This window comes from Diplotaxodon limnothrissa, linkage group LG18 (assembly GCF_057381915.1).
Source record: "Diplotaxodon limnothrissa isolate DT_005_m linkage group LG18, D_limnothrissa_male_GT1.1, whole genome shotgun sequence".
Lineage (NCBI taxonomy): Eukaryota > Metazoa > Chordata > Actinopteri > Cichliformes > Cichlidae > Diplotaxodon > Diplotaxodon limnothrissa.
Genome location: NC_140613.1, coordinates 26,160,720 through 26,172,881, shown reverse-complemented (window position 1 = coordinate 26,172,881; position 12,162 = coordinate 26,160,720). Strand labels below are relative to the sequence as shown.

The following is a 12,162-nucleotide window of genomic DNA, read 5'->3' as shown; positions in this document are numbered from 1 at the left end:
TTAAACCATGCGGTGATTTGTTTACTGTGTTTTTGTAGGATGTACTGGTTAAAGAAGTCCACAAGGTGAGTTCTTAACCTTAAACAGTCACAGTTACTTTGAAACACAGACCATATCACCTCCCTGTCTGAGGGTGGAATTTATTATGTGTGTGTGTGTGTGTGTGTGTGTGTGTGTGTGTGTGTGTGTGTGTGTGTGTGTGTGTGTGCAGAGCAGCCAGTGCATGTGGCTGATGCAGGGTTTGGGTTTCCTGCTGTCTGCCCTGCCATCAGAGGAGATTTTAGGGAGACTGCACTCACTCATCACGCCTCACATCCAGCAGCTGGATACACTGGCCCAGCAGGAGGTAAATGTAAAAATAATAATAATTATATGCTTTAGTAAATTGATGTTTAAAAAAAATACAGGAAATGCTATAGTTTACAATTCTTTGTAAATCCAGTTGAATATAGAACATCCTGAAGCCTTTGAGAAAAAGTAAGAGCAGCAGTATTTGTATATTTTCTACAGAATATTAGTGTCTGGTTTATTTTGAGTGTGTTTGTATATGTGTAAATGTGGGCGGGTGGGGGTGGGGTAGTATTGTAATAGTCTGTAATGGTTTATTCCAGTGTTTTCTGTATAGGGTGACCAGTCTTAATAACACATAGCAGACAAAACACCATCACTTACCTATTAGTATAAATTCTCAATGTTCAATCCACGTTTCAGCTACAAACCGTCATCAGTGCAATTTGAGTGAAACCATATCGATATGCAGTCATGTGAAAAACTAAGTCCATCCTTAATACAACCACAGGAATTAAAGTGACAGGTACTGCTAAGTGCTGCTAATCACATCATCGTGTGATTAGCTGATCATCAGCAAGTGTGAGCACCTCTATAAAAGCAGCAGGTTTGGCAGTTTGCTGCTCTGAAACATTCAGGTGTGTGCTAACACAACGGCAAACACGAAAGCAGCCAGCAATAATCTTAGAGAAGCAATTATAGCTGCCCATCAAGACTATTTCCAAACAATCTGACGTCCGTCATTAAACAGTGAGAACGATTATTCACAATCTGAAAAAATTGAATTTAACAAACCAATGAAATTCTAGAACAATGTCCTAATTCAAACAAACAATGTTTGGCCATAGAGCACATCATCATGTTTGTCAAAAAACAAACACAGTATATCAGCACAAATACCTCATACCAGCGCTAAAGCACGGTGATGGAGTGATGATTTAGGCATGTTTCACACCTACAGGACCATGCAGAAGTCAATGAGTCGACCATGAACTCGTAGGCATACCAAAGTATTCCAGAGACAAATGTGAGGCCATCTGCCTGACAGCTAAAGCTTGGCCCAACCTGTGTCATGCAACAGGACAATGATCCCAAACACAGCAGCAAATCTAAAACAGATTAACTGCAAAAGGAAAGAATCAAGGTGCTTCAGTGTCTGTGGACACTGAAGCACCTTGATTCTTTCCTTATCTCTGCATTGCACGATAGATACAGATACATACAGTTGTACTGATAATTATACTGGTAAGCTTCTATTATATAAAGCATAGTACTGTATTTTTTTGGCAAGTCTCGTCCTTTATTTTAACAGTGAAAATTCTTACATTGTAACTGATACAAATGTGATACTGAATCAACAATTACAGAAGAGGTGCTGGTGCCTACGAATTGTTTGGGTGACCTTGCTGTTTTTTTAATGCTGGTGACAATTTGGTCTGAAGTAAAAGAGATATTAGTGTGATTAGTTTGATTAGTTCATCATTTACTTCATGAGAGAAAAAAGAAGAACTTTCTGTTTTTCTGAAGCAGCTCTGCGTCTGAGTGTTTTTTTAAATTCAAACTGATGGGGGCAACCCCACAGCTGTCATCACATTTTGATTGCACTGTTGCACAATCCTGCGTGAATGTGACATCAGCGTTTTTCCACTCACGTCCTCCCTCCAGTTTAAAGCACTGACAAACAAGTGAAAACAGCGATGAAAGTGCACAAACAGTCATTTGTTATATAACATATCCACATTTAGAAAGAGTAACAATGCTTCCTTTGCAAATAGAGCACAGCATGTAATCCAGAGTTGTTAGAGTACAGATAAAATGCATTTCGATGCGCAGTTTGTCAGTTAAGATGTTAAAAACATCTTTTCACACTCAGATTCTTAACACAGCTTTTACAGTAACAGCAGCGGCTTCACTCTGACACTTGACAGTTACTTGTCCTTTATTTTTTAAGCTTTTCAAGCTTTGTGCTGTACATATCAGACCCATGTACCTTCTCTCTCCCCACAGCTGAATCCCACTAATAAACAGAGCATCATCCACATTGTGGGGATGCTGGCCAGTCTCTTTACCACTCTGGACATCAATCGGCAGGCAGACTGCTTAGAGGGAGCAGCCAGCTCCAGACTCCCAGTCCCCCAGAGCACGCAAAACCCAGTAAGTTCAGAGGAAAAACAACAGCTTGATTAGCAGAGAACAGTTAGAAAACCCCACTATGCCTGTGGGTACAAAGTGTTAAAGTTCATATATAGAACTTCTTATGCTAATATTTTTTAATTAAAAACTATTCTTTTCTTTTTTTCGTAAACTTAGGTGGTCGTTGTGCTACAACAAGTCTTCACTTTGATCCAGACCATCCTCAGCAAATGGCTCCATGACTCGGAGGTGGTAGAGGTAGGAGGGTTTTCACCTCTTGCATAAACGTGTGTATGTGTGTTTCATGACTCACACATGCCCACTGCGCCCCCCTCTACCAGGCAGTGTGTGGGGTTTTTGATAAATCAGTTCGAACCCTCCTACATGATTTTGGACCCATGGTTCCTCAGCTGGGAGAGATGCTGGGGGAGATCTATAGCGCCTTCCCACAAGCCTCGGCTTTGGACCTGGCTCGGCAGGTACACCTCCGCATACACAGGCCAGAGTTAAAGTATTACTCCTCTGACTCTGACACAGACTCTCGCAGGCTCAGATGTCAGTCTCTTTGTTTCTGTATGTTTTAAAGATGGTTCACATATTTGCTGGAGAGGAGCATCACATCCCTCACATCAGAAGCCTCACTGAAGTGTTAACATCCACCACGCTCACTATATTTCAGCAAGGTAAAAAGAGGCTGCGTGGAAATGCACCTGTTTTGAATCAGGGCTTTTCTTACCGTGTGCTTGCTCGGCAGGTCCGAGAGATCATCCTGACATTGCTGAATCGTTTATGGACCTTCACGCCCAGGTTGGTGGAAGCCGTGCGAGTTTAGGAGCGTCTAAGAAATTCATTGTTTGACTACAACACCCATGTCTTCTCGTCTGTTAGATTCTTAAAAGGAAGCCTGATTTGTATCTGTCTGAGCAGTTCGATGTGAAAGCACTGTTTTACTGTGGTGAGTATCACCGCATGCTCATGAAAAGAAAATTTTACATTGTTTTTACAGTTCCTGCAAAAGTGCCTTTGTGTGAGTCACTCGCTGAATCAGTCATGTTTGTCTGCAGGGATTCTGTCACTCAAGTTTCCAGAGACACCCACAGTAAAAGCTGCCAGCCAGTTCTTTGTAAGCTGAGGCAAAAAATGTGCAGACTTTCATATAACATCATGTTTCTTGTCAGAACTGAATTTCTCACCTTTTCTACCCTATTCCTGGCAGACAGAGTTCCTGAGTCGCTGTAAAGACATGCCCTCATTTGGTGATGTGCTGCAGAGGGATGGAAAGCTCCTGACAGAGACCGTTCTGCAGGTAAACTAGTGACAGTATCGGAGCGTCCACCTCAATTCGTTAAACCCATGGGTTTCTTTTTTCATTCTGGCACTGAATTTGTCTTTTAATGCTAACATATTGTACATTTTTCCTCCTCTCTCAGGCGGTTGGAGGTGAGTCTCCCAGCAGTCTGACGGAGCACTTCTCTGAGGTGCTGCTCAATCTAAGCAGGCACTGCCCGGCCCTGCTGTCTCAGTGGCTCAAAGAAACACTGCAGACCCCAGGGTTCCCCTGTGCCCAGCTCACTGCAGAGCAGAAACACACCTTCAGTCAGCAGCTTCTAAGGTAAAGTACAGCACCAAGTGGTAGAGAAGTATTACCTATTCGATTAATGGACAAGTTGTTTATTGTTTTGTAGTTTTTCCTCTGTTCTCCACCACCGTGGTTTCTAAATCAGTCAAGATATGACTTAAGAGCAGAGGTTCAGCTTTAATTCGAGGGTTTAACACATTTTGAATGTAACCAGTGGTTTGCGCCTTGTTGTAAATCCTCTGCATTTCCACTCATGAAAGTGTGTCTTGATTGTAGACATTGAGAATGCTGTCGAGTCGTTTTTCCTGACCATGAAAGTATTTAGTCATCATGTGGTCTTCTGGTGTCGGTTAGCTGTCCAGTGCATTCCTCTGCTTTTTAAAAATAAACCATACAGTAGATTTTACACCTCTCAAAGTTGTTCTCTCTCTGATAGGTTTATTTAAGCTTTTCAGCCTAATGGTGTCCTCACCAACTTGCACAGACTTCTTGTGCTTCATATTTAAAATTACAGTCAAAAGATATAAAATACAAAGTCAACTTCAGATAATCTGTCTGCTTCACTTGTCATGAAATAACAATGAAACAAGCCTCACCTGACCAGGATACTGCTGTCAGTCAGTTTCCAATCTCTCTTTGAGCCTCTAAAAATGGCTGTAATTAATAAAGAGTGAATGCAAAACGTTTATAAGACCCCTCGAATTAAAGCTGAAAGTCTGCCTTTTAATCACATTTAAAAGGCACATTTAAAATCCACTGTGCTGGCATTCAGAGGCAAAACTGCAAAAGCTGTATCGTCCAAGAGATCATGGACCTAAGTGTAATGTTCATCGATGGCAAAATGGAACAAAACAGACTTGGTGTTTGTATACATTAAAAATAATTGTTAATAACAAAAACTTTTTAAATGTGTTGTCTGTAGTTTTGCTGTGTTACAAACTTGTTTCATTCCACGATAAAGACACAAAAGTATCGGCATGTAATGTGAACGCATTCGAAACATTACTGATGCCAAATTAGGATGTGAGACATGACTTTATGATATTTGGCCCATTTATAAAATGACATTTTATGATCAATGAGCTTTGGAGATGATTTCAAATACAAATCTGTCCAACAGCAAAATCTGTTCTCTTTTTTTTCCCTCTCTAAGGGAACAAACCAACAAGCGTCGCGTTAAGGAGATTGTGAAGGAGTTCGCTTTGCTCTGCCGAGGTCCGCAGGGCTCTGGATACTCAGATTACTAGTCGGAGCTGCCAGCGTTGCATCCGACTTCCTCACCGGGTCTTTGAGAAAGGCCCACGGCTCATCCTCGTTTTCAGAAACGCTTTGGTTCTAAATGAGACTTAAGAAAGCACGACTGGAAAACAAGACGCTCCCACAGACACACTGAGTGGACACTTATAAGATAATCGATTCTCTGTGCGACATATTTTTTAATAAAATATCCAAAGCAGGATAAAATGAGATAAGAGTCAGGGTGGCATTTTCGTATCTATAGGCAGGAATGCGCAAGGTTCCAAACCTGTGCTTCGTGTCTATGAACACTGACAAAACAACAATAAACACATGAAACTCTGCTGCAGCCACCTGAGCAACCGGTCGTGTTTGTTCACTTATTTGTGGTTCCCTCTTCTGTTGCATACTGCTGTAGATCATATTCACACATTATCTAATGAAAGAAAACCACCCAGGTCAGGCTTTATCTTCTCTCTGTTACAAAGGAGCGCCTCTTAAAAACATCTTACATTACATTATTTAGCTTAGAACTCTTGCACAGGTGTACTTCTGCTGATAGATAAGAAAACGACTTGATCACTTTTCACAACGGGAAAAAACAACAACAAAAAAAGAACGAGATCAACTTGATAAGCAGACAACAAATTGTGACAAAAGACTGCTGTTTCTGTGTGTGTGTTATTTTTTTCTGGAATCGGTGACATCACTGTGAGGGATGGCAGTTGTCCGTCGAAGTTTTGCCTCCATCCTTTTGTAGAAAAGGATGAGAGTTTGTGCGGCGAGGCTAGTCTGAGTGTCGTTGTTTGACTCTGTGTATTACAGCCACACCCCGGCAGGCTCCTCCAGAGGACCGTCCCGACCCCCGGGCCGTTTACTATCGTATTCTCGTGAAGAGGTTAAGTACTGACTTTGATTCCTGGGAAGAGAAATGCATCAAAACAGTGTGAAGCACATTGAAATGCATCAAGTTTTACTCATTTTCAGAAATTAAGAATATAAAGTTCTCGGATAATTTACTCTACCTTGGTACAGCGCGTCTTACTGAAGACGTTCCAGAATCGTAGTGTCTCGTCTCCCGCTCCTGTAACGATGGCCTCCCCGTCTGGTGACACAGCCTGAGAGCGCAGAAAAAATGTGGCATGTGAGAGATTTAACAGGACAGTTACAAAGACAGTTTTGAGATCCTTTAATATTCTCAAAATGTTTTTGATTTACATGCACTGAATGCAGTAAGAACAACAGCACAGGCATGAGCTTTAACTGGTGCGAAGACATACTATAAAATCAGCTTCTTTACTTATATAATACCACAAATTACCTCTTTATTACTGTGAAAAATAATGCAACAGTGAAGTGTGGAATTCACTAATGGAAGCAGACCGCAGGATTTAAGTGCATCCCTAGTTTAATGTCCATTAAATGTAACACAGAGTGATTCTTGCACAGTTTTACTTCGGCATGTTGCTACTAGGGATGGGTATCGTTTAGGTTTTATCCGATACCGGTGCCAAACCGGTACTTTTGAAACGGTGCCGGTGCTCAAACGGTGCTCAAACCGGTGCTTAATGAATGGAGAACACAAACTTTGTCCAAAAACCTCTCATGTTCAGCTGTTTTCCACTTTTTCTTTGGTCATTTTAGCCTTTTTGGCCAGGGTGAAGGGAGTATCTGCCATCAAACAAGAAGACAGCCGCATGTAACTACGACGGTGTTTGCTAGTTCACCTTACATGCATTAATGTAATAACGTGGTTAGCCTACTCAACGTAAATTACACTCGAACAACATGAAGTTACTCAAGCAGAGAAGAACGGCTGCTGCCATCATCATCCTCATCATTTCTGCTACACTGGGAGGGCTAGGGGCCAGGACTCTATTCTTCGGGTTTTTGGGGGATGTTGCTCCGGGTCCGATAACAGGCAACCCACCCGCAGTAGATGTGCACGGAGTGAGGTCTCGCAGCAAGCTATCAAATATGGCGCATTTCTCGGCTTTTAAAAACAACGCTATGCGTCGCCAGGTGTTTCATCAGATTCGGGGTGTTACCTCCTTTGACAGTATCACAGTATCAGCTTAAAGCACTTGTTGCAGGCTGTTGAGTTTGCATCTTTTGCTGTGAAGTACAGCCAGACTTTGACCGCTTTGCCTTGGGCATTTTTAATCTGTAGCTCTGTTCTAACAGAACGTACGTACCTGGGCCCGCCTACTATCCTCGGAAATGTAAAATGATTGGCTAGAATCTAAAGTGTATCACAGCACAGGAAAAAAAGCACCGAAATAAAGCACCGAAATGTGCGCTGCTTTTCGGTCTGGTTACTACCGTTTATGTCAGAACCGGTGCCATCATGGCACCGGACACCGGTACCCATCCCTAGTTGCTACACACTGAATTAAAATGTATTCCAACGCTAGAAGTGTGTAAGTTATCAAAGTGCAACTATCTAGTTACATCAGTGCTGAACATGCACAGTGATTCATTTAGAACGTGTAATCATACCAGATACAGGACTCTGTAGGAGTGTCCCGTCAACTTGGCCACCTGTGTCAGCGATGGATACTTCCACACCAGAATCTGGTTCTGAGAGTAGCCGTGTGTGCTCACCTGCAAACAAAGAGCAGCATTGCAGTTACCACTTTGCAGTTGGATGCTTCTGCCAAGCACTCAAGGGGGAGCTTCCAACCATGTCCCATCCTGATTTATTGTATAATAAATATATAAATTGATGATTTTGTAAAAAAAAAAAAATGTAATAAGCAAACAACACAGATCGTCATCAGTTTAGCGTCTGATGCGGTACTGATGTTCCTGAGTGGAACGGTACTTAAACATAAGCAGTGTATGAATTCTTGATTTTTTTTTATGCAGACATAGTGATCTTTGAACAGCAAAAGTAAAAAAGGAAGTTAAACACCACTTTTATTGGAGATTATGTATCGGAATTTCAGGGGCAGGACCACGCCTCCAAACACGAGGTTCCCCTAGTTCTGCAAGCTGATCATTCTCGTTTACGTGCCCCACCCTCCCTCCCTCCTTGTTCTCCATTCTTCAACTTCTTCACTTCTATTTAGTGCATAGGGATCTGCCAGGCCCGGGAGCCATCGCCAGTCCCCTTCGATTCCTTCCCCAAACCGCAGCTCAATTCATGTCAAAGCTTTCACTTTTTCCTGCTAAAACGCTGTCAAACATAAATGAGGACGTGGGCCCAGCTAGTGAAATGAAATTTCAGACCACATTTGGATGGTTATGCTCTTTCCAAGAAAACACCAGTGTAAGACGATAATATTGGAATTTAATAACATACTGCAGAAGTCTTTATTAGTTTGAAACACCTTCAACATACTGCTCACTTCAATTTGCAACCATCTCTGGACGTCGAGCGTAACTAAGCTGTTTTAATTCAGGGTTTTGTCATGTGTGCACAGTAGAAACGCCTTTCAAGTATCATGTAATTCAATACAAAACCAACACCGGCTAGTATGAAAACTGACCATGACTCAGCACATCAGGGGTCGCAGTTCCAGCTAAACCGAACGCTGCATTACACAACACAGGTGCAATGTGCGCATTAGTAACTGGCTCTATATTAAGCTGTCCAAACGGGATCTGTTTTGCTAATTTAATGTTTGAGCTACTGTTTTCACAAAGTGGGTCTAACTAGCTTGATGAAATCATCTATAGCCAGACGCTGCTGTGCTGACGTCACGTCTTAAGAGTGTTGGGCAGTGCGTGTCTGCGTCTCCTCACCAGTTCGTTGGCGTGTTTGGACCAGGCCAGGTTGCAGACCTGGGAGCCGGTGTCTGTGCTCTGCAGAGCCTGACCCGTCAGCGTGTTCCAGAAACGCAGGCAGCGGTCGGCCGTGCCTCCGCCTGACGCCAGCAGCCCGTGTTGGTGCGGAGACCAGGCGATGGCTTTCACTGCTGCCAGGTGGTCACTGTACTGCTGCACAGGGAGAAGGCTGGAGCTGTTCCACACCAGTAACTGTTCAAAAGGCAGGAAGAGGTCAGTAAGGAGAGCTTTGAGTTTAACTCTTTCTTCCATAAAGACCCTTAATGAAAAGTTTTGACACCTCAGTTTATGCCAATAAAAACATGCTGTGACAGCCATTAGAATCATTTCCATGGGTAACTCCATGGGCAGAGACCACCCTCGATATTTTCTAGTGTAAACCCAGTCAATTTGTTTTATAAGGAGGCAGAAATATAAAAGAGACCACTCAGTTCAGAACAAAAATTCAAGGGCTACTCCTAGAAGAGGCTAAAGAGGTACGAACAGCTGCTTTAAAATATATCGATATCAATACAGCTTGAATTTGCTTATTTTGAACCTTTACCTAGATTCTAACCTAAAACTTTCCTTAAGTATGTGCTGTTTTAGTCGCCTCACCTTGTTGTCGTTGCCTCCAGATGCAAGGTGCTGGTGATCGGGGGACCATTTGAGACCGCACACTTCCTGTCTGTGACCTTGCAGCCTTCTCTCAGCAGAAGGCGGCGTTCTGACGTCCCGCTGTAGGATCACTCGGTCTCGACTGCCAGAAGACAACTGCTCCCCATTCCACGCCAGGGCACCTTGGGCACACAGGGTAGGTTCTCTTACTCTCATGCCCCAGATAAAGAGAGCTGAGCATGAGCTTAAAGGCTCAGAGCGACGGTAGTTCCTGAAACCACTACCAGCAGCAGGATAAACGGCTTCTCAGCGAGAGATGCACAAATCACATTTGACTGAATTCACTTCGCTCCTGCTCGGACTGACCTACTCTGGCTGAGTGGCCCTCCAAACTGGTCAGCTTCCTCCCTCCTGCTGCATCCCACACCTGAACGTAACCTTTGTGCGTCCCGACGGCGACCAGGCTCCCCTAAAACACGAGCAACCCAAACATTATTGTTCTCCTGTCTGTACTCTCCTCTCTCATGCCACACACAAGCAGCAGTCGCTTGCTCACCCTCTCGTTCCAGCACACTGACGTAACAGAGTCTCCGTCCACTGAAAGGTCACACAGCCTCGTCACCTGTTTAAACACAAAAATAAGCACTTCCAGAACTCCTTATCTGCAGCGCACCTCTTTAAAATCTAACCCACACCCCCACTTACCTGGCTAGTGCAGGCACTCCACAGGTAGACGCAGGCTCCCAAACCAACACTCAGCAGGTTGCCTGCTGACCAGTCCACCAGGTTGAGGTAGAAGTCATCCTGCAGCTCCGGAGCATCGAGCACTTTGAAGGGGATCTTGGAGATCTTTCGGGCTGGTTTGCGGGGAGAGCGGAGCAGCTTGTGACTACAAGAAACAAAACATGGAGACGTTAAACCCCTCCTCCTGAAAAAAGCACGGCTCAAACACCTGATGAGTGAGCAGCATGTGTGTGAGACATTTCATACCTTTTGTTACTAAGTGGAGAAAGAGAGTATGGTGAGACTTCACTGTCATTATCAAAAGGCACTCTCTTAGTGTGGACAGTGTACTGCAGAGAGGAAACAGAACCACAGTTACAAACTGCCACCCGGTTTTGGTACGGACGTTGTCTCTTATGGCCAACTTGAGTCAAAAATAACAGCATAATACATGCGTGAAATGTTTATGACAGCCGCATGTAAATATCACACTGACAGCCCACGGGAGGAGTCGCTTTAAATTCACTTTAATGGCCACCCACACCCCCGTTGTCATTTACCCTAAAAAGACTGTGAGAGTCCTGCGAGAGGACTGCATGCCGCCGGTCTTCCGTGTGAGGGTCTGGCACCGTCTCGATCCCGGCCCCCAGCAACTCATTCCTCAACAGGGCAGCATAGGCCACAGCATCTGGAGGGGCGGCAGTGAGAGCGGTGATGAAAATGCTCGTGTTAGAGGTGCAGATCTGGACTTTAAATGATTGTTATAACACATTTGCATAACAAATAATAATAAAGACTTCTGACCTTTGCTTGAGTCTGAAGTGGCGTCCTTTGCTTTATGGTTCTGACTGGGAGAGCGACAGTTCTCCTGTCAAGAAAGTGAAAGGTATGTCACCACTGGCCTGGATTACTGAGCTGTCACTGTTAGTTTAACCAAACGAACACCTCTCACATTGGCATAGTGGAAGTTGATGCTCCAGTTGCTTCCAGCTCGAGTAGGGATGAAGCGGTCCCCTGACTTCACACTGACAGGACTGCAGGTAGCACTCAAACACTAGGATGAACGTAAGAGATAAGCAGTCCACTAAAGATCAGTGCTAATAAAAAACAGCACACTCACACGAGAAGACTGCAGCCGTGCTGAAACGTGTTAACTATCGCTCTCTATTCCTCACCTTGGTCAGGCGGGCCTCTGCGGGCAGGTTCTGGTGGTTGATTTGCCTCAGCAGCCGTCTCTCGTACTCTTGGTCCATTTCTTCGGGGATAACGAGCAGCAAGCCCCCTCTGCTGCTCTCCCCGCCCCCCTTTAAACCTCCGCTCCCTCCCGGTAAGGAAATCCGCAGTGTATCCCCATGTCTGTGTAAGAAACGGCTCAGCTTATTTCACAGCAGAACCCATCCAGAACACAATGTGCGCTATCCAAAGACACGCGCACACACGCACACACACAAGTAGCTTATTCGGCTAACAAACCAAACGGCCTGGTTAGCCTGGCGTCATCGTCTAAGCTCAGCTGGTTTAAACATACACGACTGAAAAGCCAATTCCGCTTACGGCGTTCAAAACTAGCTTAAAGCGGGTAGATATGAAGCTAAAATAAAATGCTTCAGGGTGTGCTAATGACAGCCGCACCGTTGTCATGGTATCATGGTCGCGCACACAACAACCAATTTACAAGCAACGCACATCAGCTGACGACTGTCATACCGACTGACACGGCGGCTCAGGTGACCACATCAAACATCATCTCTGTTTGAAAGGATCGGCGCTGAGGCCGGAAGACTTGTTGTTTTCTTCCAAAATCAAAAAAGTAAAAA

The 12,162-nt window shown here is 44.1% G+C and overlaps 2 protein-coding genes across 2 annotated transcripts in view; one reads left to right on the top strand and one right to left on the bottom strand.

Annotated features, from left to right (window-relative positions):
• The window catches only part of LOC146613800 (importin-13-like), a 14,405-nt gene extending 7,597 nt beyond the window's left edge, over positions 1-6,808 (top strand). The window contains exons 10-21 of the mRNA XM_085378718.1: positions 39-65; positions 212-346; positions 2,296-2,442; positions 2,599-2,679; positions 2,763-2,900; positions 3,008-3,104; positions 3,176-3,228; positions 3,310-3,376; positions 3,486-3,544; positions 3,638-3,727; positions 3,852-4,033; positions 5,154-6,808. Of these exons, the coding sequence (XP_085234844.1) occupies positions 39-65; positions 212-346; positions 2,296-2,442; positions 2,599-2,679; positions 2,763-2,900; positions 3,008-3,104; positions 3,176-3,228; positions 3,310-3,376; positions 3,486-3,544; positions 3,638-3,727; positions 3,852-4,033; positions 5,154-5,247 (1,170 nt within the window). The 3' untranslated portion in view covers positions 5,248-6,808. The remainder of the gene's footprint in view (positions 1-38; positions 66-211; positions 347-2,295; positions 2,443-2,598; positions 2,680-2,762; positions 2,901-3,007; positions 3,105-3,175; positions 3,229-3,309; positions 3,377-3,485; positions 3,545-3,637; positions 3,728-3,851; positions 4,034-5,153) is intronic.
• fzr1b (fizzy/cell division cycle 20 related 1b) lies at positions 5,026-12,162 on the bottom strand. Its single transcript, XM_085378727.1, has 14 exons — positions 12,053-12,162; positions 11,521-11,701; positions 11,298-11,399; positions 11,150-11,213; positions 10,906-11,033; positions 10,613-10,695; positions 10,328-10,511; positions 10,179-10,244; positions 9,989-10,091; positions 9,623-9,804; positions 8,984-9,217; positions 7,736-7,840; positions 6,262-6,354; positions 5,026-6,155 (listed from the first exon to the last, which is right to left on the bottom strand). The coding sequence occupies exons 2-14, from the start codon at positions 11,596-11,598 to the stop codon at positions 6,114-6,116; spliced, it is 1,464 nt and encodes a 487-aa protein (XP_085234853.1). The 5' UTR covers positions 11,599-11,701; positions 12,053-12,162; the 3' UTR covers positions 5,026-6,113.

Excerpts from the sequence above, each read along its gene's own strand:
- fzr1b (XM_085378727.1), bottom strand. The coding sequence starts at position 11,598 with ATGGACCAAGAGTACGAGAGACGGCTGCTGAGGCAAATCAACCACCAG. Across the intron at positions 11,400-11,520 it reads CAGAGGCCCGCCTGACCAAG|TGTTTGAGTGCTACCTGCAG; the intron begins GTGAGGAATAGA and ends CGTTCATCCTAG. Across the intron at positions 11,214-11,297 it reads TCAACTTCCACTATGCCAAT|GAGAACTGTCGCTCTCCCAG; the intron begins GTGAGAGGTGTT and ends CTTTCTTGACAG.